We start from the raw sequence: 24,401 nt of genomic DNA, 5'->3' as shown, positions 1-24,401 counted from the left end.
GCCTGAAGGTGCTGAAAGAAAGGAACTGACGTCAGAATGCAAGGTTGGTGCTTATATGTGCTCCACTTGTCACTTTCGGAACACCTACCAGTATGCAGCAGTACTGCTTGTAAAGTTTCTGGATCCAGTATGACACCTGGAGAATATGCACAGGGTAAGGAATCTGTGGATAGAAGTATCAGTCAGAAATAAGGATCCTCTAATTTGTTCACAAGCTTGTCAGCTTGGCGGGCGGGGTGTATACCACTTTACATGACACCATATAGGCCACTCTAGTCACCACAGAACCTGGACCTTGCTGAAGCAAAAGTATCTCTGGGTAGTCCAAAGACACTTTGAGGGCATAATTAAGCCTATGGACGGAATCTCAGTGATATCCACCTTGATGCATTACTGAACCTGACTTCACATTCAAAGTAATTTGTTGTTTTGGACTTTACTGGTAACAATGGGTACTAATGTTGATATAGGGGAGGCACCAAGGTTGCAATCCAAGCATCAGAGAAAAGAATTCCCCTTGCAAGGAATAACACTTCTGTTATTGTTAAGTCAGTTGGTTGGGTGGTGGCTGTTGGAATGGAGCCTTCTTTGTCAGCACTCTAAACATACCTGGCATAGCCTTGCTCTTCTCCAACACCTTCTGTAATTTTATAAGGAATGCTTCAATGTCCACCAAATTGACACAGAGCTTGGGCCTATCAATGTGAAAGACTCCACAATGGGTCGTGAGTAGACCCAGCATCAATAAAATAATTAACATCATTGATAGTATTCAGAGCAATATAGAAACCAGCCTTCTCGTTCAGCATTTTGCTAAATTTGATTATGTGATAGTATAGACCACTCAAAAAGACCCTATGCTAACACCCCTCCTAGAAGAGTTCCTGGGTGGACTGAGGATTGTTAAGAGCTGGCACGTTTTCTTCTAAAAGTCCAAAACGGAGATAACATCTGCTGTAGAAGACCATAGGTTCCCTTCAAATTCTTACTTAAGGAAAAAACATACCAGAAATAGGCACTAAGGAGTAGATCCACTAGGCTAATCTATATTAACATCGGTGGCACTTCTCTGTAAGCAGAAAACAGGCTTAGTAGGAGCATGTTTCACTTCTTCCACTTTGGGTCTTTAGAGCACCCATCAAACTTTTGGGCGTCTTGTTACAAACTGAGTTAAAGGGTGGTCAGGTGCTGGTGTGATGTGGTGAGCTTGTAATTTAACCTGCCCTGTCGTACACAGCTTTCATGTAGGTTGAAGAGAACTTGGTTGCCTAACTACAGAGAACCTCGTTAAGGAATATTAGCAACAGGTACAGGCTACCATTGTGGCAGTTATGATTTACAGTGCCACCATCTTAGATTATCTGGTGACATGGTTCCCAACAAAGGACGCGCAATAGTTTTCTCAAAATCACACACTTTTTCATCAGTAATACTGCTCAGAGGCCAGTGGGTGCTTTAACATGCTGCCTCTGCTATGACTTCAATTTTGAACAATAAGAACATTTTCATCCAGTATTTGCCACAATTGATTTCTAAAACAAAAAAGATAAATTATTTACACATCTGCTGAACATAATTGTTAATGTCAGGCTTGTCTTGCTAAGAAAGAAAGCAGGGACGTATAGAGAGAAATATATGATGGATTCTACTCTCATTACCTGTCTCCCTAGTACATGCAGAAAGAGAAGTTGTGTGCCTTTATCAAGCTATCCTACTATACCTACCTTCATCTTCCCCAAAAAATAGAACTACCTATTAGGTGTACTGATCCTAAGCAGGCAGGGCTACCTCTATTTACTAACAGAAGGGGCCTACCATTTTCAAAGCCTCTAGGCAAATGTATGCTTTATGTGGAAAAGCAGGAGGCGCCTATTTACTGGCTGATTTGGTACAGTTTATGTCCAGTTTATGCCTGACAGCTCTCTGAAAGACCCAGACTTGCGCTGCTATATACCGAATGAAAGGACTACTTGTTTCCAGATAGTTCACTGTCTTTAGTAAGAGTCATTAGCTTTCTTCAATTATCTATGGGAGACTCTGCTGATTGCCTTTACTTTAAATGATGTAGAACCCAGGTGGTCTATTGTAGCTTGTTCTAACATGGACGCTAGCCTTTTTCAGTTATTGTCCCAGGGAGCAATCTGTGGGGAATGGGGGGGCACTCTCAGTGCCTGTACTTAGTCTGTCCTGTGCCCTCACTTTCCAGGAGTCAGTTTGGTCTTGGGATCCTGCTGTACTCCCTGCTAGCTATGGATCCTTTGGTGTTATCCTAGAGGTGCCTCTGTGGTTTCTTGGGAGATCGTTTCTTCTTATGGGATTGGTTGTCATTGAATCTATCTATCTGTACCATCCTTATCAGCCTCACCATTAGTTACTTCTCCACTTTTTAGGTTGTGAGGTGATAGAAAAGGATGTGCACTGTGCTCCCACAGTTACCTGGAAACCTTGGACACACTTTGTTTGAGAATGCCTTTCATCTTCAGTGCCACCAAAGGGTTCGTTGGGTATGTTGTGCTGGTGGAGTTTATTCAGTATTCTGCTAATCTTTATGAGTTTGCCATTGGTGATCTGGGTTTTTTGCAGTTTATATATAGTGTAAACTCAACCCAATGGTATCGTAGCACTTTACAAGAGCACCATTTACATTACACAAGGAGACATTTCCCTTTTTTGTTTAGGGATGGGGACATTATTCGCCCAGGATCACAGGATGTTGACCTGAAGCCAGATTCAATCCTGTTTCCCAGTTCCTAAGTCATCAGCTCTGGCTCTAGTGTCACATCCTCTCGGGTCTACTGTTGTCCTCCCTTTTGTGGCTTTGTACCTGAAGGGATTTGTGGCTCCTGTTTGACTTCTTTTAATACTGTCCCCAAGTGGGAGTTGACCTCTGTTTGTTTTATGTGTCAGGATGGAAACTTAGTCCTCTTCTTCCATCTCTTCCTGGCTGTGTCTTGAATAATGCAAGGGTCTTCAATGCTGGGCCAATGGGCACTGGTCTTCTGTTTGTCACCTTGTTCTGAGATGTTCTTAAGTGTGTACATGCTGTTGAGGGGGAATCATTATTCAGAGACCTGCTCTGCACCTGGCTGAGGCTTATTGGGACAGTTCTGCTTTTCTTCATCTGCTAACCTGGCTCTACTCTCCCATTGGGCTTGAAAGTGAGGATTGGCTTCTGCCTACCCGGTTCATTTTTCTGAGTTCTTTGTCTCCTTGGCCCTTTACTCTAGTTATGTTGGGAGACAGTATGGGGCTTTGAATGCCTTATGTTCCTCTTGTGCTCCCTCTCCCTGCTGGCTTGAGGATTGCCTTTTGTGTGCCTGATTTCTCCTCTTAGGTCCATGTTCTCTGGCCTTTGTTCTGGCTCACATGTTGCTGTGTTTTGGAAGTTTTCCCACCCCGGCTTCCCTTTGTGCACCCTGTTATGCTCCGTTCTTTTGGTCAGGTTCCTTCTTAGGGGCAACTCACCACCATCATTTATTATGCTGAAACAAGGTTTGGTAGTGTTGCCCGGCTTCGCTGTCTTTGTGCTCCTTGCTGGGCAAGGAGAGCCATTATTGCCTTTTGCCTCGCTATACCCTTCTCTTGGGTCCTGTGGTATGTCTTCAGGGTCTGTTGAAATGAGATTTGGTAGTGTTCACCACTGGATTACATTTGTGCTACATGCTGCAATTGGGGATTGCCTGAAACCATTAGAATTCTTCTCCTGAGCCCCAGGTCATTTGGTCCTTTGTCTGGTTTGGTTCTCTGCATTATGTGAATGTGCTCTCATTGCCTTAACTTTGTGCTTCCTTCTAGGCTTGAATTGATTCCACTGGGTTCAGATTTTTCCCCTTTATTGGGAGTGTCAGAGGTTTGGAGCGTTAGCCTTGGATTCCTACTGGATTTGGATGGTCTACTTGGGGTGGCGTTTTGCCTGGTCATCCTTGACCTAATTGGTGGAATGCAGAATTCTCTTCTGTTTGACTGGGTCCTTCTCTTGGGCCTTTTTTCCTTGATCCTCTTTTGTATGGGCGGTTTTGGGAATACTATGTGATTTTGTTCACTCTGCCTTTTGTTTTGCCTCTTTTAAGGGTACCAGTGATTTTGGCATTTTGGACATAGGTGTCAGGAATGCCATCAAGGTAATGGCTGCTTCCAGGGTTACGTAACAAAGCCAGAATGTGCCTGCACAAACCAAAAGGAAATGGGTAAATAAATGGCCTACCAAGAACAGTCTGGTTTGGGGGAATTTTATATGAACTAAGCTATGAATTATTCCCCTAATGTTGCTTTCTTTAACTAATGTGCATCACAGACATTCAAGTATGCAGACTGACACTGTCACTACATTATGAGGCTAAACATTATGAAAGTGGAATTGCCTGCACTCTTGTTACACTACGTGCTACGCTGGCTCGTGAGATTTGTAGATAGAGCTGCCATATTGGAAATATCCAATATAAAGATGTAGCTTACAAACACAAAGGATGTTCTAAAGTATTCAAGAGAACTGCTTGTACAGAATCCCCACTGATTTGTTCTCTATCCTTGGATGTCATTTTTGTTTTTACTTCTTCTTGAACGTCTGCATTTCTGGTAGGAGCACTCTCTCCTACTTGCGTTCCAAGTTGAAATTTTCCAAAACCAGGAAAACAGGACTATTGTTTCGTGTTTCCCTTTATGACTGATGAGATGTAACAAAATGTGAGATGGATCTGGATTTATATTAGGACTTTTCACTCCAGGTGCATATGCTTTGGAGAAAATATCTGACTTGTGATGTGAATGAAGTTAAGGTGTCATATATTCACCTTTTTCTTTTGGTTGATAACAGATGAACAATCATCTTATCTACTGAGAATTAGGCCCTCATTCGGACCTTGGCGGGCGGCGGAGGCTGCCCGCCAAAGTCCCGCCGTCAGGTTACCGTTCCGCAGTCGAAAGACCGCGGCGGTAATTCTAACTTTCCCGCTGGGCTGGCGGGCGGCCGCCTTCAGGCCGCCCGCCAGCCCAGCGGGAAAGAGGCTTCCACGATGAAGCCGGCTCGCAATCGAGCCGGCGGAGTGGAAGCTGTGCGACGGGTGCAGTTGCACCCGTCGCGTATTTCACTGTCTGCGCAGCAGACAGTGAAATACATTTAGGGGCCCTCTTACGGGGGCCCCTGCAGTGCCCATGCCAGTGGCATGGGCACTGCAGGGGCCCCGCGACCCCCCTACCGCCATCCGGTTCCCGGCGGGCGGACCGCCAGGAACTGGATGGCGGTAGGGGGGGTCGGAATCCCCTCGGCGGCGCAGCTAGCTGCGCCGCCTTGGAGGATTCCAATGGGCGGCGGTACACTGGCGGGAGCCCGCCAGTGCTGCCGGTCCAACCGCGGCTTTACCGCCGCGGTCGGAATGCCCATTGGAGCACCGCCGGCCTGTCGGCGGTGCTCCCGCGGTCCTCCAACCCGGCGGTCATGGACCGCCAGGGTTGGAATGACCACCTTAGTGACATCAGAGCAAGCTAAATTGTTTACTTTTTGTATCTGTCAAAACAGAATGAATGCATTCTTCTTTCCTCTGGTAGAGTAGCCGCAGTTACAAAGAAGAGCACTAATCAGCTTTATCTAGTCTGAGCAGCTAGCTGGCTACTGACCAGAAGGCTGCCTCTTAACGGGGACTTTTTTCTCTTCCCAAATTATCTTTCCACTCAGAATTCACTTACCTCTCTGTTCTTTTCGGAAGGGCTGTGGAACCTCGAATATCAGATGGAGTATTCAGTGGATTCTTGGAATTCCTGCAGAGGCGTTTGAGTAGATCCTTAACATTGGGCACCTATCAGTTCGACTTGTCTGTTCGTTGTACGTTACCTGGTAACCCTCTCAGGAGTTCCTTGTCTAGGATCTTTTCACTACTTCTCTTTTGTGGGTTGCTCCTCATATTGCCCGTCAACAGTTTGCTCACTGCTACACTGTGGGTCTTAGGAGTATGGTGCCTCTGATTTCTGTTTGTGGTCGGGCTTCACTCTTGGCTGGTGTGGTTTAGGAAGTGGCTTACTTTGGCCCTTGGTATCTGGCAGGGATTGACTGGCACCTCTTGAGCTTCTGGATGTAGAGATTGCTTCTCGCAGTGTGTTGTGCAATTTCCCTCTGGTGGAATTTGAATTGGTTTTTATTAGATGAAAATGTGCTATATGTTACGTTTGTTGCAATGGCAGCACTATTTTCTACATCAAAGTGAGCATCAAAGTGAGCTTCTGGATGAGGATGTTTCAAATTTTTATGGTGTTATGAATATTTAATCTGATGAGGATTAATTGCTTTTATTGGGTCATAAGAGCAAGTTACTTACCTTCGTTAATACTTTTTCTGGTGGATACAATAGCTACTTGTGGATTCCTCACCTAATGAATTCTCCCCCATGCGTAGCATTTGATGGAAACTTCATTCCAGCTCTGCACGTCGGCCAGTACGTCACAATTGCCCGACTCCACACGGCTCCGCCTGACGTCATTGAGGCAATAAGAGGCCCGTGCCGGCGTGCTGACGTCAGTTTACGCCATTTTTGACGTGCCTTTGAGACGAATAGATAAGCATTGACATTCCAAACATTTCATATTTATATCCAAGAAACCTTTATAGAAAAAGAAAAAGCCAATAATAGTAACAATAACAATGCACATTCGTAAAAGTTCTGCACAATCATGAACAAATAATCAAAACTTACAAATAGAAACGTATACAAATATATATATATATATATATATATATATATATATATATATATAAATGCATAACCTCATAATGCAGAAAGAATGAAATACACATATGCATACCCAAGGATATCTTGGTATGACCAGACAGACAACGGGGAGGCGGGAGGGACCATGAGGAATCCACAGGTAGCTACTGAATCCACCATTAAAAGCGTTACCGAAGGTAAGTAACTTGCTCTTCTGATGGATACAACTACCTCTGGGTTCCACACCTAATAAATAGAGTCCCAAAGCAGTACCACCTCAGAGGAGGGTGTCCATCTGGGCATACCAAGAACTCCTGCAGCACAGACCGCGCAAAATGGCCATCCCTCCTCACCTCTGAATCCAAGCAATAATGCTTTACAAAGGTGTGGAGGGAAGACCAAGTTGCGGCCTTACAAATGTCCGCCACTGGAACACCTCTAGCCAGGGCCAATGTTTCGATTTAGCCCTGGTGGAATGGGCTCTTATCTCCTCAGGAAGATCTTTCTTTGCCAATGAATAACATATCTTAATACAAAGAACGACCCACCTGGATAGCGTTCGTTTGTGGACAGCCTTCCCCTTCCTCTTCCCCATGTATCCGACAAAGAGTTGGTCGTCCAAGCGGAACTCTCTTGTCCTGTCTATGTAAAAGCTGAGAGCCCTCCTTAGGTCCAGTCGATGGAGCCTCTCCTCCTCCTTAGATGGATGCGGAGGAGGGTAGAATGTCGAGAGAGTGATAGACTGTCCCAAATGAAACAGAGTCACTACCTTGGGGAGGAAAGCCGCCCTGGTCCTCAGAACCACTTTGTCCTTATGAAAGGTTGTAAAAGGTGGGTGAACAGAAAGAGCTTGAAGCTCACTCACACGCCTAGAAGACGTGATGGCCGTCAGAAACACAGTCTTTAAAACTAAAAACCTTTAAGTGGCTCAAAAGGGGAGCCCATCAAAAAGGTCAACACCAGATTTAAATCCCACTGGGGCATGATAAACGGAGTGGGCGGAACCCTCTTGGTAAGCCCCTTCAAAAACCTTAACACTAAAGGGGATCTGAACAAAGAGGGTTGATCAGGAAGACATAAGAAGGCCAAAAGAGCAGAGAGATAGCCTTTGACAGTGGCCACATCGCAACCTCGCTTCGCCAACGACAAAGCAAACATTAATATGTCCGACAGATAGGCACTTAAGGGATTAATTTGTCGCTCTCCACACCAATGAACAAATTTAGCTCATCTGCCAGCATAGACAGACTTGGTGGAGTGTCGCCGGGCTGATAAAATAACTTCCACCACATCCGATGGGAGAGAAAAAGCACTCAGGTTTCCCCGTTCAATCTACAGGCATGGTGGTGCAGGCTCTGGAGGTGGGGGTGTAGAACCTGCCCCTGTGACTGCGAGAGGAGGTCTGCCCTATAAGGGAGACGGAGCGGAGGGCACAGCGAGAGTTGGAGTAGGTCCATGTACCACACCCTTCGTGGCCAATCTGGAGCTATTAGTATGACTTGGGCCCGGTCTTGGCCAATCTTCCTCAGAACTCGAGGAATCAAGGGTATGGGGGGAAACGCGTAAAGCAACTGGCCGTCCCAGGGCATCTGAAATGCGTCCCCCAATGCTCCCTGCATCGGATACTGAAGGCTGCAGAACGACGGGCAGTGCGCGTTCTCCAGAGTGGCAAATAGGTCTATCTGGGGAAAACCCCACATCCGAAAGATATAAAGAACCAGATCCAGATGAAGACGCCACTCGTGATCATCTGAGAAGAGCTGACTGAGACTGTCCACACGCACGTTCTGAACCCCGGCCAGATGGTTTGCTATTACGCAAACTCGATGGTCCTGCGCCCAGGACCAGAGCCGCAGAGCCTCTCTGCAGAGAAGGTAAGACCCTACTCCTCCCTGCTTGTTGATGTACCACATCGGGGTCGTGTTGTCCGTCAGGACTTGAACCGACTGACCGCGAAGGGAAGGGAGGAAGGCCTTGAGGGCCAAACGAATCGCCAGCAATTCCAGCAGATTGATATGAAACATATGCTCCACTGGAGACCAACGACCCTTGATCTCCAGGTCCCCCAGATGAGCTCCCCACCCCAAATTGGAGGCATCCGTTATCACTGTGGTCACTGGAGGTGGCAACGAAAACGGCTTTCCTTGAGACAGGTTGCCGATCGCAGCCCACCATTGAAGATCCATCGCAGTGTCTCTGGCGATCCTTATTGACTCCTTGAGATCCCCTTTGTGCTGAAATCCCTGATTGTGGAGGCACCACTAAAGAGCCCTCATTTGCCAGCGTGCATGAGTGACCAACAGAATGCAAGAAGCGAACAAACCGAGCAAACGAAGGACCTTGAGGCCTGGAACAACCGCTCCTTCTTGAAACATTGGAATCAATGCCTGAATGTCCTGAATCCGCAGTGGCGGAGGAAAGGCCCGATTCAATGTAGTGCCCAGTACTGCCCCTATGAACAGGAGGCATTGAGAGGGCTCCAGGTGAGACTTGGGCACATTTACCGAAAAGCCTAGACTGAACAACAACTGGGTTGCCATGTGCAGATGCAGCACAAGCTCCGGAGACTTGGCTTTGATCAACCAATCGTCCAGGTAAGGGAATACTGCTATCCCTTTCCTTCTGAGGTCTGCTGCAACAACCGCCATCACCTTCGTGAAGACCCGAGGTGCGGAAGTAAGACCAAAAGGAAGGACTGCAAACTGGTAGTGTTGCGACCCTCCCACAAAACGGAGATACTTCCTGTGTGACTTGAGAATGGGAATATGGAAATAAGCATCCTGCAAGTCGACAGACACCATCCAATCCTCCTTGTTCAACGCCATAAGTACCAGTGCTAGAGTCAGCATTTTGAACTTCTCATGCTTGAGGAACCAATTCAAAATCTTCAGGTCCAGGATAAGACTCAAACAACCATCCTTTTTGGGGATCAGAAAGTACCTTGAATAACATCCCTGACCCCTCTCCTGCTCGGGAACCAACTCCACTGCACCTTTTGACAATGGGGACAGAACCTCCTGTTCTAGTAACAGGAGATGATCTTCTGAAGAAAAGGAAGGACGGGGAGGGAAGGGGGGAGGAATCTCCCAAAAGGGAAGGGCATAGCCTTTCTTTACCACGCTGATGACCCAGGAATCGGATGTTATCGACTCCCACAAGGGAAGAAAAAGAGACAACCTTCCCCCTACCGGAGACACATGTGACGTGATGGTGAGAGGACTAGGGCTGCTTCCCCTGTTGCATCCCCCCTGAGGAAGAGGAAGGATACTGCTGCTGGGTGGCCCCTCTAGTGCGGACCCTACCCCGCCCCCTAAATGATCTATAAGGGAGGCTTCAAGTCTGTTGGCCTGCCTGCTGCGATCTCCCGCGAAAGGAAGCCCCTTGTCCAAAAACTTGCAGCCGCCTAAAGGACCTAAAAGGGGTCAAAACAGCCTGCAGGCCCAAGGATTTAGCAGTGGCCCTACACTCCTTAAAGCGCTCTAACGCAGAGTCAGCTTTAGTGCCAAATAATTTAGCTCCATCAAAAGGCAAGTCTAAGAGCGTGGCTTGAACATCCAATGAGAACCCAGATGTGCGCAACCAAGCATGACGCCTGGTGGCGATGGAGGTTCCCATGGCTCTAGCAACAGAGTCCGTGGTGTCCAGACCCGACTGTATTACCTACGTTGCAGCTGACTGAGCATCCAAGAGGAGTCCATGCAAGTCTTGGGGCATGTCCGGTAACGTTGCCTTTGCCGCATCCATTATCACGTGAATGTATCTGCCTAGGATACATGTAGCATTAGCTGATTTCAATGCCATGCTGCATTCTTCTTGGATGACTGCTCCATGCGCTTGGACTCCCTGTCAGATGGTACACCAGGGAAGGAGCCAGGAGCAGACTGTGATGAACAGGACGCCTGCACAACCAGACTCTCTGGAGACGGATGTTTCAAAAGAAATTCGGGGTCTCCAGATGCTGACCTATACCGTCTGGCCACCGACCTGCTCACTGCCGACGAAGAAACCAGCTCTTCCACACCTCTCCTATGGGATCTATGAGAGCTTCATTAAATGGCAACAGTGGATCCGCAATGGCCGTGGCAGGATGAAGCACCTCCGTCAGGATATTGGTTTTAACCTGTGCCATAGGAAGGGGGAGTTCCAGGAAATCAGCAGCCTTCCTGATGACAGAATGGAACGTGGCTGCTTCCTCAGTATATTCCCCTGGCGAGGCCAGATCCCACTCCGGGGAAGTATCCAGTCCACTGGCCGTGTCCAACCCCTGAAACTCACTCTGGGCTCCGCAATCTCCCCTTCCTCAAGGAGCTGCCTCTGGTACTCTCTCTCCTCCAACAACCTGAGGGCCTTTCTCCTAGACCGCAATTTGGCCTCCAGTCCCGGCGTGCACATAGAGTGTACCAACGTTGGAGAGTAGTGCAGAGAAGGCATCATCACAGGATCTCTGGACCCTTCCGACGCTGGAGATGGATCCGTTGGCGCCGTGGACACACGACCTGCACCCACTGTCGCCATTCGGCTTTGGGACTCCTCCATCTCAACGGACACCGGCGTTGAAGGCCTCTCTCTTGACGTCAACGGCTGCACCTCCGGGCTAGTGTATCCTGCCGGATAGAATGGCATAAGCGGCATTGGCCTGTACGGAGCCGGAACGCCTAAGTTAAATGCCAAGGGACCAGTGGGGCCATCCGGCACACCACCTCCCGGCGCCATGTTCTGAAAAATAGTAAACATGGCATTAAGAAATGCTGCTGGATCCATCTCCGGAGCCGGGAAGGCAGGATAGTCTTGAGGAGCCAGAGCCAGACTCGAATCCTGAGCACCTGGATGTGCCGGAGAGGCATGATGACTCTGACGCTCCACCATCTCAAAGACCAACGGCGCTGGAGAAGATTGCAGAGTCAACAGTTGAAGAGACACCGTCGGGCTGACCTCCCAGGATTTACGGCGTCGGGGAGACTGAGACCTCGACCGGCTTCCTCTGGATTGACGCCTGGAGTCACGATGACGCCGCTTCTTGTGACTCAACTTCCCAGACGATGACCTATGGTGCCTTCTTTTCTCCTTCTTAGCTTTTGCTAAATACAATTTAGCCTCACGTTCTTTCAAGGCTTTAGGGTTCACTTTTTGGCATGAACCACATTCCTGTACGTCGTGGTCCGAGCTCAGGCACCATAGACAGTCGTTATGCGAGTCAGTAACCAACATCTGACCTCCGCATTCCCTGCAAGGCTTGAACCCTGACTTCTTCGGGCTGACAATTTGTACAAAAACACAAAGTATCCCTCCAAACAGCAAACGATACAGGTAGCTGGAAAAGTAACCGTTATCAACGGCACGTAAAAAAGGGAACTGACGTCAGCGAGGGCCTCTTATTGCCTCAATGACGTCAGGCGGAGCCGTGTGGAGTCGGGCAATTGTGAAGTACTCGCCGACGTGCCGAGCTGGAAAGAAGTTTCAGTTGAATGCTACGCATGGGGGAGAATTCATTAGGTGAGGAATCCACAGGTAGTTGTATCCATCAGAATGTACTGCATCTTATGTTTTTTGCAATAACAACTCTGTCCCATACAACAGAGTGACTGTCTCTACTGTGGGAGGAAACACTTTGGGAGAGGGGAAATCTTTAACAAAATCTATGCCAGTTACACCATTGGGGTGGGACTGGCCATTCGGTCACTAGTATTTTACCAGTTGGATGGAGTCTAGGTGCACAGGAGAGATAGCCATTGCCTAACTATGCTCACGTAGACCAGTTCTACTCACACCCTCCTGCAGTAGGGGGCTGGTTTCTACATTTTTGCCTTGTTTGATTTTTGTTTTCACTTTGGCATTTCCCAGCCCCAGATGATGACATTTCTGCTCACTACCCACATTCCTGGGCTGTCTAACATGAAAGGAGTTCTATCAAACATGTTTGTGAAAATCTGAATAGTATCTGAGAAGTGTTAGTTGCCAAAATATCCACAATGCACGCCAGTTTAGGTCAGGCGGCTTGACAACCAGAGGCATGAATGGGGATGTGTCATTTTTTTAAACATCCTTTAACTTGATGCCCTAAGCCCCCTAATTTTAAATCATGGTATTTCTGGAAAGAATGTTCTAGTTACTCTGGTGCTTTGAAAACATCTAAAGTCGCTGGACATAAAAGCGTCTGAATAAAAAGAAATATATTGTTCTACTAATCCTGATCTTTTCCTTACATCTGCTAACTGTTCCTTCTATCTCTAAATTGTCATTCCAAGTTTGGCAGTATAGTCTAAATCTGAGGTCAATCTTTAACTTTTAATTGAAAAACATTTATGCTTGGTGAATTCTAGTGCGTGACTAATAGTGTTTTTTGTGAATACATTTCAAGCACAATCTACAAAAACATGCTAGACATTACAACGAAAAATTTGATCAGATTGAAGAAACAACAAAGGTATTTAGTACTTAAGATCACCACTGGCTTCAATAAATGTAGTACTGTCTTACCTTTCTTGGTAGCCTTTCGTGCTGGCCTTCCTGATTCACGTTCTGAAAGACCAATACGTTAAGTCATGAAAGTTGTAGGTAAAGTAGTCTGAGGTCATTGAGGCTAACAGTGAATCATTACAGTCTCAATGAGCTACATTGTCAAGACACCCCATGATCTATTGGAATGAATTCCCCAGTTACAAGCACCACCTAGTTTGGATGCTATAGGAAATTATAGGACTATAATGAATATGACAATTTTTTGTGCCTCTTAAAAAATACATTTATAAAATTAATGTGTACATTGTCCAAGCAAAATATTTCAAATCAAATATTTCCACAAACAGACCCCAAACTTGCACTGCATTCACTAATTTGACAAAGAAAAAAGAAATGAATGGAAAATCAATCAGTGGAAAAATTGTCTTACTTTGATAGGTTGGTACTCAAATTGTAGCACACAAACACAAGTTCCACGGGTATTTCCTTCTAGGCAAAAATTTAAAACTACTGTATATAATGTACAAGAACATAAAGCAGACTTGTTAGTGAATGCATTATTTCTTTTAAGGTATAGGTCAATTTACTTTCAAACAATTCTGGTACTGAGGCATCATGAGGTTACAGAGTGTACTGTATGTGTGACACTGTCGCAAACAAAGACACCTCCCATATAGAGAAACTTAAAAAGAAACCCCACCAAAGTTAGTAAAGCTGATATTAATAATACCAATAAAACATATAAAGATGAATCCAATATTTGGGAAAGTTAATCCGAAAAAATCAGGAGCAGAATTTTCATCAAGCTCTCCTGATCAGCCAATCAGAATCTGGAGTTGTTGCACCTCTCAGTTTCTTTAGGATGGACAGAAACTCAAGTTTAACTCGTTGTGTTTGCTATCCTGGTATTGTTTCTGAACAATGAATAAGATAGGGAGGCAGGGTGCACAGTGGGCAAGAAAAAAACAGGCAGAAGGATTTGTGTGCAGGTGGGATAAAGAACCCTTACCAAACCTAAATAACCTAGAAAACCGTGCCGGGCACCCAGAAGGATCATCGGCATGAATACTTAGTTCCTCTCTCCCATCTTACTTGTCGCTGAATGAGTGAGGCCTCAAAGAAAAACAATCCTATTATACATTATATTCAAACATGCTGAAAATACTTTTTGAGCACCACGTCGAAGCCAGCTAAGAAGAGGAAAGAAAGTTTGAACTGAGGGTGGGCAGAATCTGAAAACAAAAAGCGCTGCTACTTTTAAAGTAAAGTTCGGTAGTATGGCTAGGCACTGCATAATGAGCAGTTCAAATCAAAATTAAATATAAATAAAATAAATATTAAAATATAAAATAAAAAAAATAAAAATATATAAATAAAATATAAACAATATGTAAATAAATATATAAATAAATATATAGTATATATTAATAATATATAAATATATTATATATATATATATATATATATATATATATATATTCAATTAAATATAACCAGGGCAACTTGAATTTTGCGACTGTGCCGCTGCTGTGCTATTTGAATAATTATAAATTTGCCACATTTGGCACATAATCCATAATATGGAGATTTTAACAAAAACAAGTTTGTTTCTAACTCTTGTTAGCTAAAATGTTACTAAAAAGCATCAGCATATTTTGACCAGTAAAAAAAAATCTAAATTGTTTTTCTGTTGCATGGTGTTTTGAATGTGTAGAATGGCTGAAATGGGGTATGAATGGTGAGTATGAGAGGGAATGTTTTTATAAGTGAGTAGGAGTGACTCAATAATGTAGGCATTTGAATTTGTATTTATGTATAATTTGTGTTTGTTGGTTACAGCATGTTAGTTGCTGTATATTCTTAATGTAAATAGTGTTAGAGATAAATATATTTAGGGCACAGATGTATTAATATTCTTAAATGAAATTAAGCCAAAAAAGTAAATACATTAATTTATGTAAATGAATTTAAGACATTATTGCCCATTGGGGGATCAGAACCAATAGCATTTATTTGAGCATACAAGAAGTAATACAGGTCACTTGGGACGTTTTACTTTGCTAGTCTGCTTATTCCCCCCAGGTCCCACACCTTTATTCATATTAGGAGGGGGGGACCTTTCTATTCACGTGAGCTACTTTTAAAAACAGCCTTGAAGAAGAAATGTTATTTCACCAAATGAGGCAAACCCAAGTAATCCTTAGACCTGGGTAGTTAAATCAAATATCAGAAAATCTTCAGTCCTCAGGGAGAAGTGTAAGCCTAAACGTCCACAGCACCTTTTAACAGTCTGTTAAAGAATTATTCACAACCAAACATATAATTATTAGATCAATATATATTGCTTTTATTTTGATCATTCTTAACAAAATATATTCCATTTAGGAATCACAAACCTAAGGTGCTCCCAAATTATAACGATGCAGTGAATGATAATAGTGCTAATTAAAGTGAAAAAGTGTTATATAAAATATTTACAATAATGTGGTTAAAAACCAAAACAAAATAGTGAACTTCAAATGGACCCCTTCATTCCAGGTGTCATGAAGTCACGTTATATACTAAACCACATTTAATAGTCAACGTTTCGACTCTATCAAGAACTAATTAGAGGGTCATCTTCAGGGCTAAACATTTTTTGGGTGATGGCACCTAGGTAGAAACAAAATTAAAATTATTTTCAAAATGCTATTAGTATGGTATATTATTCGTACTTTTCACTTGTGAGTCAAAGGACATCACTCACCTATATTTGTAAGGTTTTTTTCTCTTAAATTCCAATGATTTCTTCCAGGCAATAAAATATTTTTAAAAATGTAATGGTATAATAAAATTTATATCCCATCTTAATTTCAAATAGTAAACAATTTTAGTCTGTGTTTGAAAAGAAAAATTACTTATTTATTGGTCTTTTTTGTCATCTAGTGACTAATCATTTGGTATATTAAATTGTCTATATGTATCTCTTACTCACATGATTTTCATAGTGTTGAATAAAAAATCACTTGTCATGGAATTGTCCACTTATGTTGCTGAATCATGGAAGCCCTAGTTTCCTTTTTAAGAGTACTCTGCAACAAAACTGAATATGACTACATATTTAGTTTGCAACTTGTTGTGTATGGTAGGGGCCTGGTGCCCCTACCATACACCCCGATTGTCGTGGCGGAGTGCGGTGGAGCCAGGGATCGGCAGCCCTCCAGGTAGGCCGCAGAAGGAGCAGGAGGCCGGAGGAGCCGGGGCCCGCAGCGGTAGGCGGGTGAGCAGCGGGTTGGCACCCCAACCCCACCTGGCCCGTGAGGATACTGCCGGTGCTCTGCGGTGCACCACTGGTGGACCAGCAATAGGGGGGTGCGGTGGGACATTGGCCCCCTAAAGGTGTTAGGTGGGCGGCGCCGACTTACGACCCTCCGATGGACCAGTGATAACGCCTGAGACCTATGTGCGACATGGTTCGACCCCAGTGACTTGGTGACGGGGGCACTGCCCGGCCCACCTATTTTTTGCGAGGAGACAGTGGGGATCAGAGAGGAGGTGAGGCCTCTGCTGGAGGAGGGGGTCGCTGTGGAGCCTCCAGGTTAAGGGACCCCCTCCGGCATGGTCAGAAATAAAGGGCGCCTCCTGCAGCAGTCGAATAAAATGGACAATTATACGGTGCCACGGCAAACAGGGGGACCCTTTGTGTCGTACAGTGCAGAAGGAGGACACAGGGAAGACCCACGCCCTCCTGTCGAACCCTCGCTGGGTACAATTATGGCTGCCATTCAGTACCCGAGGGGCTCTTTGCACTGACCTAAAGAAAGTCACTGAGAAGGTCTCCACCGCAGAAACGGATATTGCCCTGTTACAGTCTACATCTAAGAGGCTAGATGAACAGGTACGGTTTCTCACCACGGAACACAAGAAAATGGAGGCTCGTCTAGAGGATCAGGAGGGGAGGGCCCAAAGAAACAATATCAGAGTTGTGGGGGTACCAGAGGGAGCTGAGGGTCCAAATGTTGAACTCTTTCTGGAGACCCTGATCACGGACTCGTTACTGTCTAAGAGACTCTCGAAGTTGAGAGGGCCCACAGGGCTCCGGTTCCTTCTCCAAAGCCAGGAGCCCCTCCGCGGACAATCACTGCGCAAATCTTTCACTTTCGGGACAGAGACGCTATCCCGCAGGCCGCCAGATCCCATGGTGATCTACTGTATGAAAATGCTATGGTACATTTTTTCCCAGGCTTTACGCTGAGGGTCCAACAACAGCGTCAAAGCTTTCAGGAGGTCAAAAAAGCTGTGCGGGACCATGAACTCAAATATGTGATGCTCTTCCCGGCAAGGCTGAGGGTCATTGCAGAGGGGAAAACATGGCACTTTGGCTCCCCTGAGGAGGCGTGGGAGTAGCTGGAGAGGTCCAGGTCGGAGGACTGCTTGGAGCACTGTGGTCCTGCGGCGGGACGCGGCTGACTGAGCAAGGCACTCCCCTCCTTGCAATGGCAGGAACAAAAGGGCAGGAGTCAGCAAGAATGTCATCTTAGTGTTTGGTGGCTTTGATCTGGACGAACTTGGGTGTCTACAATGACTGATCGATGATGCCGTGTGGATCAGGCCGGGGTGCGGAAAGCCTGGTGCTCCATTAGTGCTGGCGGGAGGCACAGAATCTGACTGGTACATTGGGGGACTGTTTTGCAAAAAAATTAGTGGTGCTGATGGTGAAAAATAGGTGACCCTAGCACACCCACACAGAAGTTTCAATTGTTTTGGGCGACAGATGCTCTGCAGATTGGGGGGGTGGGCAATTTGAAGCCTGCTAAGCGGGGGTTGCAGGGTGGGGTGAGTTTCTGGTCGGGGTTGCTAAACATCTGTTGTTTTGATTTCTATTGTTTACATGCCATTGTACTGATAGGCGCTGTTAGGCGATGCTGGGAGGAGAGAGGTGAGACTGGGGTACTACCAGGGTGGATGCTTGGGGTTGTGTCCTGGCTGGCATGGGAGGGGTGTACACTTTGCTGGATTGATGGCTTGTACCCTTAGGGTCATGTCATGGAACATGAACGGGCTGGGCAGTAGTATTAAGCGAACTATAGTTCTTCAGTACCTGTGCTGCCATGGGCCTGACCTTGTTTTGTTGCAGGAAACACATCTGAAAGGAAACTACTACAAGGCTTTGGATAGGTTTGGGTACTATTTGGTGACTCATGCAGGATATACAACTGATTCGAGGGGGGTGAGTATCCTTCTCAAGAAATCGGCCGCCTTTATCCTTGCCCGCACTTGGTGGGACACATCGGGGCGCTACGTGGTGGTCTCAGAGGTGTGGGAAGGGCACGTCCTCAACATGTGCTCCATATATGACCCCCGGGTCTGCAGGGATCTACTGTAGCTGATCTTGGGACACTGCTTCTGAGTCTCTGAAGGAAGTTGGCTCTGTATATACTATTTCAAAGTAAGAAATAGTGTGCACAGAGTCCAAGGGTTCCCCTTAGAGGTAAGATAGTGGCAAAAGTAGATAATTCTAATGCTCTATTTTGTGGTAGTGTGGTCGGGCAGTAGGCTTATCAGAGGGTAGTGTTAAGTATTTGTTGTACTCACACAGGCAATAAATGAGGAACACACACTCAAAGACATATTCCAGGCCAATAGGTTTTTATATTGAAAAATATATTTTCTTAGTTTATTTTAAGAATCACAGGTTCAAGATTTACAGGTAATACTTTAAATGTAAGGTACTTCACTTAGATACTTTAGGAACTTTGAATGAAAACAATATCATGTACAGTCTTTGTAAAAATGGCAATAAGCTATTTTCAAAGTGGACACAGTGCAAAAATCAAGTCACTGGGGGAGGTAAGTAAAGGTTAGATTAGGAGGTAAGTAAAACATTTACAAGTCTCAGGCCTGGGGCGTAGGCAGCCCACCGTTGGGGGTTCAGGGCAACCCCAAAGTTACCACACCAGCAGCTCATGGCCGGTCAGGTGCAGAGGTCAAAGAGGTGCCCAAAACACATAGGCGCCTATGGAGAACAGGGGTGCTCCGGTTCCAGTCTGCCAGCAGGTAAGTACCTGCATCCTCGGGGGAAAGACCGGGGGGGGGGGGTTTTGTAGAGCACTGGGGGGGACACAAGCAGGCACACAAAACACACCCTCAGCGGCACAGGGGCGGTCGGGTGCAGTGTGCAAAACAGGCATTGGGTTTTGTATAGGTTTCAATGGAGGGACCCGGGGGTCACTCTAGCAGTGCAGGCAGGCACAGGGGGGAGCTTCTCGGGAAGGCCACCACCTGGGCAAGGCAGAGGGTCAGCTGGGGGTCACTCCTGCGTCCAAGTTCGGTTCCTTCAGGTCCTGGGGGCTGCGGGTTCAGTGTTGGTTCCAGGCGTCGGGTCCCTTGTTACAGGCAGTCGCGGTCAGGAGGAGCCTCTGGATTCTCTCTGCAGGTGTCGCTGTGGGGGCTCAGGGGGGTTGTCTCTGGTTACTCACGGACTCGCAGTCGCCGGGGAGTCCTCCCGGAGGTGTTGGTTGTCTGCAGGTCGAGCCGGGGGCATCGGGTGCAGGGTATAGAGTCTCACGCTTCCGGTGGGAAATGTGAAGTCCTTGGAAGTTGCTTCTTTGTTGCAAAGAAGTAGCTGGTTTTGAACAGGGCCGCTGTTCACTGGAGTTTCTTGGTCCTGTAGTCCAGGGCAGTCCTCTGAGGCTTCAGAGGTCACTGGTCCCTGTCGGATGCGTCGCTGGAGCAGGTTTTCGAAGTTGGAGACAGGCCGGTAGGGCTGGGGCCAAATCAGTTGTCATCTTCCTCCTTCTCTGCAGGCTTGTAGGTCAGCAGTCTTTCTTCTTTCTTCAGGTTGCAGGAATCTGATTTTCTGGGATCTGAGGAGCCCCTAAATACTGAATTTATGGGTGTGTTTAGGTCTGGGAGGGCACTAGCCAATGGCTACTGTCCTTGAGGGTGGCTACACCCTCTTTGTGCCTTCTCCCTGTGGGGAGGGTGACACAACCCTAATCCTAATGTGGGAATCCTCCAAACTCAAGATGGAGGATTTCTCAAGGCAGGGGTCACCTCAGATCAAAACACCTTAGTGGCTGTCCTGACTGGTGGGTGACTCCTCCTTGTTTTTCTCATTATCTCCTCCAGCCTTGCCGCCAGCAGTGGGGGCAGTGGCCGGAGGGGCGGGCATCTCCACTAGCTGGGATGCCCTGGGGTGCTGTAACAAAAGGGGTGAGCCTTTGAGGCTCACCACCAGGTGTTACAGTTCCTGCAAGGGGAGGTGAGAAGCACCTCCACCCAGTACAGGCTTTGTTCCTTGCCACAGAGTGACAAAGGAACTCTCCCCATGTGGCCAGCAACATGTCTGGTGTGTGGAAGGCTGACAGGAACTGGTCAGCCTACACTAGAAGTCGGGTATGTATTCATGGGGCATCAGTGTGCATTTATTGTGCTGAGAAGTTTGATACCAAACTTCCCAGTTTTCAGTGTAGCCAGTATGGAACTATGGAGTTTGTGTTTGACAAACTCCCAGACCATATACTCTTATGGCTACCCTGCACTTACAATGTCTAAGGTTTTGCTTAGACACTGTAGGGGCATAGGGCTCATGCACATATGCCCTCACCTGTGGTATAGTGCACCCTGCCTTAGGGCTGTAAGGCCTGCTAGAGGGGTGACTTACCTATGCCACAGGCAGTGTGAGGTTGGCATGGCACTCTGAGGGGAGTGCCATGTCGACTTAGTCTTTTTCTCCCCACCAGCACACACAAGCTGGGAAGCAGTGTGCATGTGCTGAGTGAGGGGTCCCTAGGGTGGCATAAGACATGCTGCAGCCCTTAGAGACCTTCCCTGGCATCAGAGCCCTTGGTACCAGGGGTACCAGTTACAAGGGACTCACCTGAGTGCCAGGGTTGTGCCAATTGTGGAGACAAAGGTAAAGTTTAGGGAAAGAACACTGGTGCTGGGCCCTGGTTAGCAGGGTCCTAGCACACTTTCATATCATAACTTAGCATCAGCAAAGGCAAAAGGTTAGGGGGTAACCATGCCAAGGAGGCATTTCCTTACAGTCTCCCGTCGGAGTTACTGGTTTTGGGTGGCGATATGAATTTGGTGGCGAACCTGGGTCTTGACAGACTATCACGTGCGGAGGGGCCCGCTGCCCCAACAGCGTTGTGGTCCTTAATGGACTCTTTTGGCCTTGTGGATCTATGGAGGGAGCAGAATCCCAGAATAAGGCAACTCACCCATCACTCTGCTCCTCATAACTGCTTGTCGAGGCTGGACTACCTGTTCACGACAGGGGCTTTTTGGGGTAGGTTCTAGGAGGCAATGCACTACTCTAGAGGGATTTTGGACCATTCCCCCGTAGGGGTCACCTTGATTGGCCAAACCCAATCCTACTCGGTGCCGCATCAGCTTGACCCTTGGTATTTCAGAGACTACTCCTTTGCTGAAACAATTAAAGAAAGGGCGACCCAGTATTTAGAGGAGAATCAGGGATCCGTTGACTCGGCGTGTACATTGTGGGAAGCATTCAAAACAGTACTTGGGGGCCACGCACAGGACATGATTGGTGGTCAAAAAAAGGAACGGAACATGCAAACAGCAAACCTTGAGCAGAGAAAGTGACACTTGAGGCCCGCTTTGCCCCGGGAGGGATGGCGGAGGACGATCTGCAGCACCAACTTTGACCCTAGCACTACGAATTGCGCGCCTTCGCCGTACAACATGCGTAGGCACAGGCATTGGCGACTCAGCATTGGTTATATGATATGGGTGACAAAGCTAATAAACTGTTGGTCTGGCTAAGCGGGACCGCAAGAAATCCTGGGTCTGGGAGGTGAGGTCCACGGAAGGTGTTATGTGTGGGGCCGACGAGTCTATCGCGGAGGCCTTTGCGGCGTACTACGAGGAGGTTTATACCTCTGTGACTCAGATGACTGAGGCGGACTGTGCGGCCCTCTTACGGGATATCCTGCTTCCAAAGCTCTCGGTAAAAGAGAGAATCGTGCTGGATGCCGAGCTGACGGAGGAGGAGGTCTCTGAGGCATTTCCCAGGCTCCAGTCGGGTAAAGCGGCGGGACCTAATGGACTCCCGATGGAGTTGTTCAAGTGTGTGGGGAGAAAGCCCGTCAAATATATGCTGGCCATGTTTCGAGAGTCAGGGGGAGGTGGGGGTATCGCCGCCGGATCAGCAGACAGCAACTACCGCACTGATCCGGAAGAAGGGTAAGCCCCTAGAGAGGTGTACATCCTATAGGCTCATCTCTCTTCTGAACGCAGAGGTCAAGGTCCTGGCAAAGGTCCTCGCAACCAGGCTTCGAGCTCACATCGCCAGGCAGATTCACTCGGATCAGTCAGGCTTTATGCCATCAAGATCCACGCGTCTGAACCTGAAGAGGCTCTATGAGGTTCTGCATATGACGGCACACCAGGACAGTGAGCAGGCAGCGCTGCTGTCCCTTGAAGCTAAAATGGCCTTCAATAGTGTGGACTGGCCCTATATCATGGCGGTCCTTAACAGGTTTGGGGTGGGCCCGTGGTTCTTGGCCCGGATTCAACTGCTATATTGCGATCCAGTGGCTCGGGTGCAGGTCAATGCAACACTCTCCAGGCCCTTTGCTTTACATAGGGACACCCGTCAGGAATGTCCTCTCTTTCCGATGCTCTTCGTGTTGGCACTCGAGCAATTGGTGAAATGGGTCCGGCAGAATCCTTTGATACGGGGCATCGATTCTGTAGATACATGGGAGGACAGTGTCTTTCTGTATGCAGATTATATTTTGCTGTATGTTACCAAGCCCCGATGGGACATTGACAGGATTATGCAGATTCTTCGTATATTCGGGGACCACTCATCTTTTGGATTAACTGGGCCAAGTCGTTGATATTCCCTTTGACTGGGGGTCCCCTCTCCTTGTCCCCAGGGTGCGAAGTTCAGACCTCGTCAGATGGGTTCAAATACTTGGGGATATACGTGACCATGAATCAAGAGATTTCTATATGGGAAAATGTGCAACCAGTGCTCGACAGATTTCGTAGAGATGTGGCCTACTGGAGGACACTGCCTGTCTCCCTGATGGGGAGAGCAGCCCTCTACAAGATGATGACTCTGCCTCGACTCCTATATGTTTCTCAGAACAGCCCCTACGGGATTCTGGTGGAGGTGTTTCGTCATCTGGACCATGACATTAGGCTATCGTTGTGGGACGGCAGCAGTTCCTGTGTAGCGCTGACAAAGCTGAAACTCGGTGTGTACGAGGGCGGGTTGGCTGTTCCGGACCCACTTCGTTACTACTGGGCATCCTATCTGGTGACTGTTGATAAATGGGCCTTCGTGGACAAGGAAGACCCAGCTTTTCAAGTAGGCAGGCAAATAATGGGTAGGGGTGGTTACGAGTGGGCCCTTTACGCCCATTCGAGGGGGCGCGCACTGCCAGGGCACACAGCAACGGTGGTGAAGGCTTGGTGCGACGCAAACCGTTTCCTTGGTAGGAGTACCACCTTAACACCGCAGACACCCTTGTGGAGTAGCGATAGATTGGGTGACCTACAGACTTTGGGTGTGTTCCGCCGGTCGTCTCTATTGGGGATCGAGCATTTGGGGGATGTCTGGAGGGGCCAGGCACTCGCAACTTTTGATGTCCTCCAGCAAGAATATGATATGGCGGGCTCAGAGCGATTCAGATACTTGCAGCTTCGCCACGCTCTGGGCAGCTACGTTTTGGAGCAGGAGCAGTTGCCTGAGGCGGCCCCCTTGTAGAACCGTCTGTTGATGGATCCTCTGGTGGCCAAGGCCATTTCCCTCCCTATTATACAAGTCATTGATGAATAATTCCCCGGACCCGATGACTGCTCTGTGCACAAAATGAGAGGTGGATGTAGGGGCCCTGGACGACGAGGACTGGGGGAAGGCGAAAGGGAGCCCTCGGGCTGTGGCGATTAAAGCGCGATTCAGATTGATCCACTTGCGGATCCTACACCGAGCTTACTACTCTAGAGTGGTGCTGCATAACATGGGCAGAGCGCAAAACTCACAGTGGCTGCGGCGATGCGGGTTGGAGGGTACATTTTATCATATACTATGGTCCTGCCCAGTTATACAAACATATTGGACGGGGATCGCCAGGGTGGCGGCCCGGGTACTGGGAAAGGAGGTCCCGTTGGATCCAAAGCTGCAACTGCTTAATGTGTCTGGGGAGGAACACTGGCCAAAACATCACACACTATGGCTGGCTATCTCTGCAATTGTTGCCAAACGAAACATAGCACGGGCATGGG

The 24,401-nt window shown here is 47.4% G+C and overlaps 1 protein-coding gene across 3 annotated transcripts in view; it reads right to left on the bottom strand.

Annotated features, from left to right (window-relative positions):
* APLF (aprataxin and PNKP like factor) overlaps window positions 1–24,401 on the bottom strand; it is a 617,611-nt gene that overhangs the window by 22,091 nt on the left and 571,119 nt on the right. For all 3 annotated transcript variants that reach the window (XM_069234080.1, XM_069234078.1, XM_069234081.1), the window contains one exon: window positions 13,176–13,217. In XM_069234080.1, the coding sequence (XP_069090181.1) occupies window positions 13,176–13,217 (42 nt within the window). Of the gene's footprint in view, window positions 1–13,175; window positions 13,218–24,401 lie in introns of those variants that run through there.

This window comes from Pleurodeles waltl, chromosome 5 (genome assembly GCF_031143425.1).
Source record: "Pleurodeles waltl isolate 20211129_DDA chromosome 5, aPleWal1.hap1.20221129, whole genome shotgun sequence".
Taxonomy (NCBI): domain Eukaryota; kingdom Metazoa; phylum Chordata; class Amphibia; order Caudata; family Salamandridae; genus Pleurodeles; species Pleurodeles waltl.
This window is presented reverse-complemented; position numbering and strand designations above follow the sequence as displayed.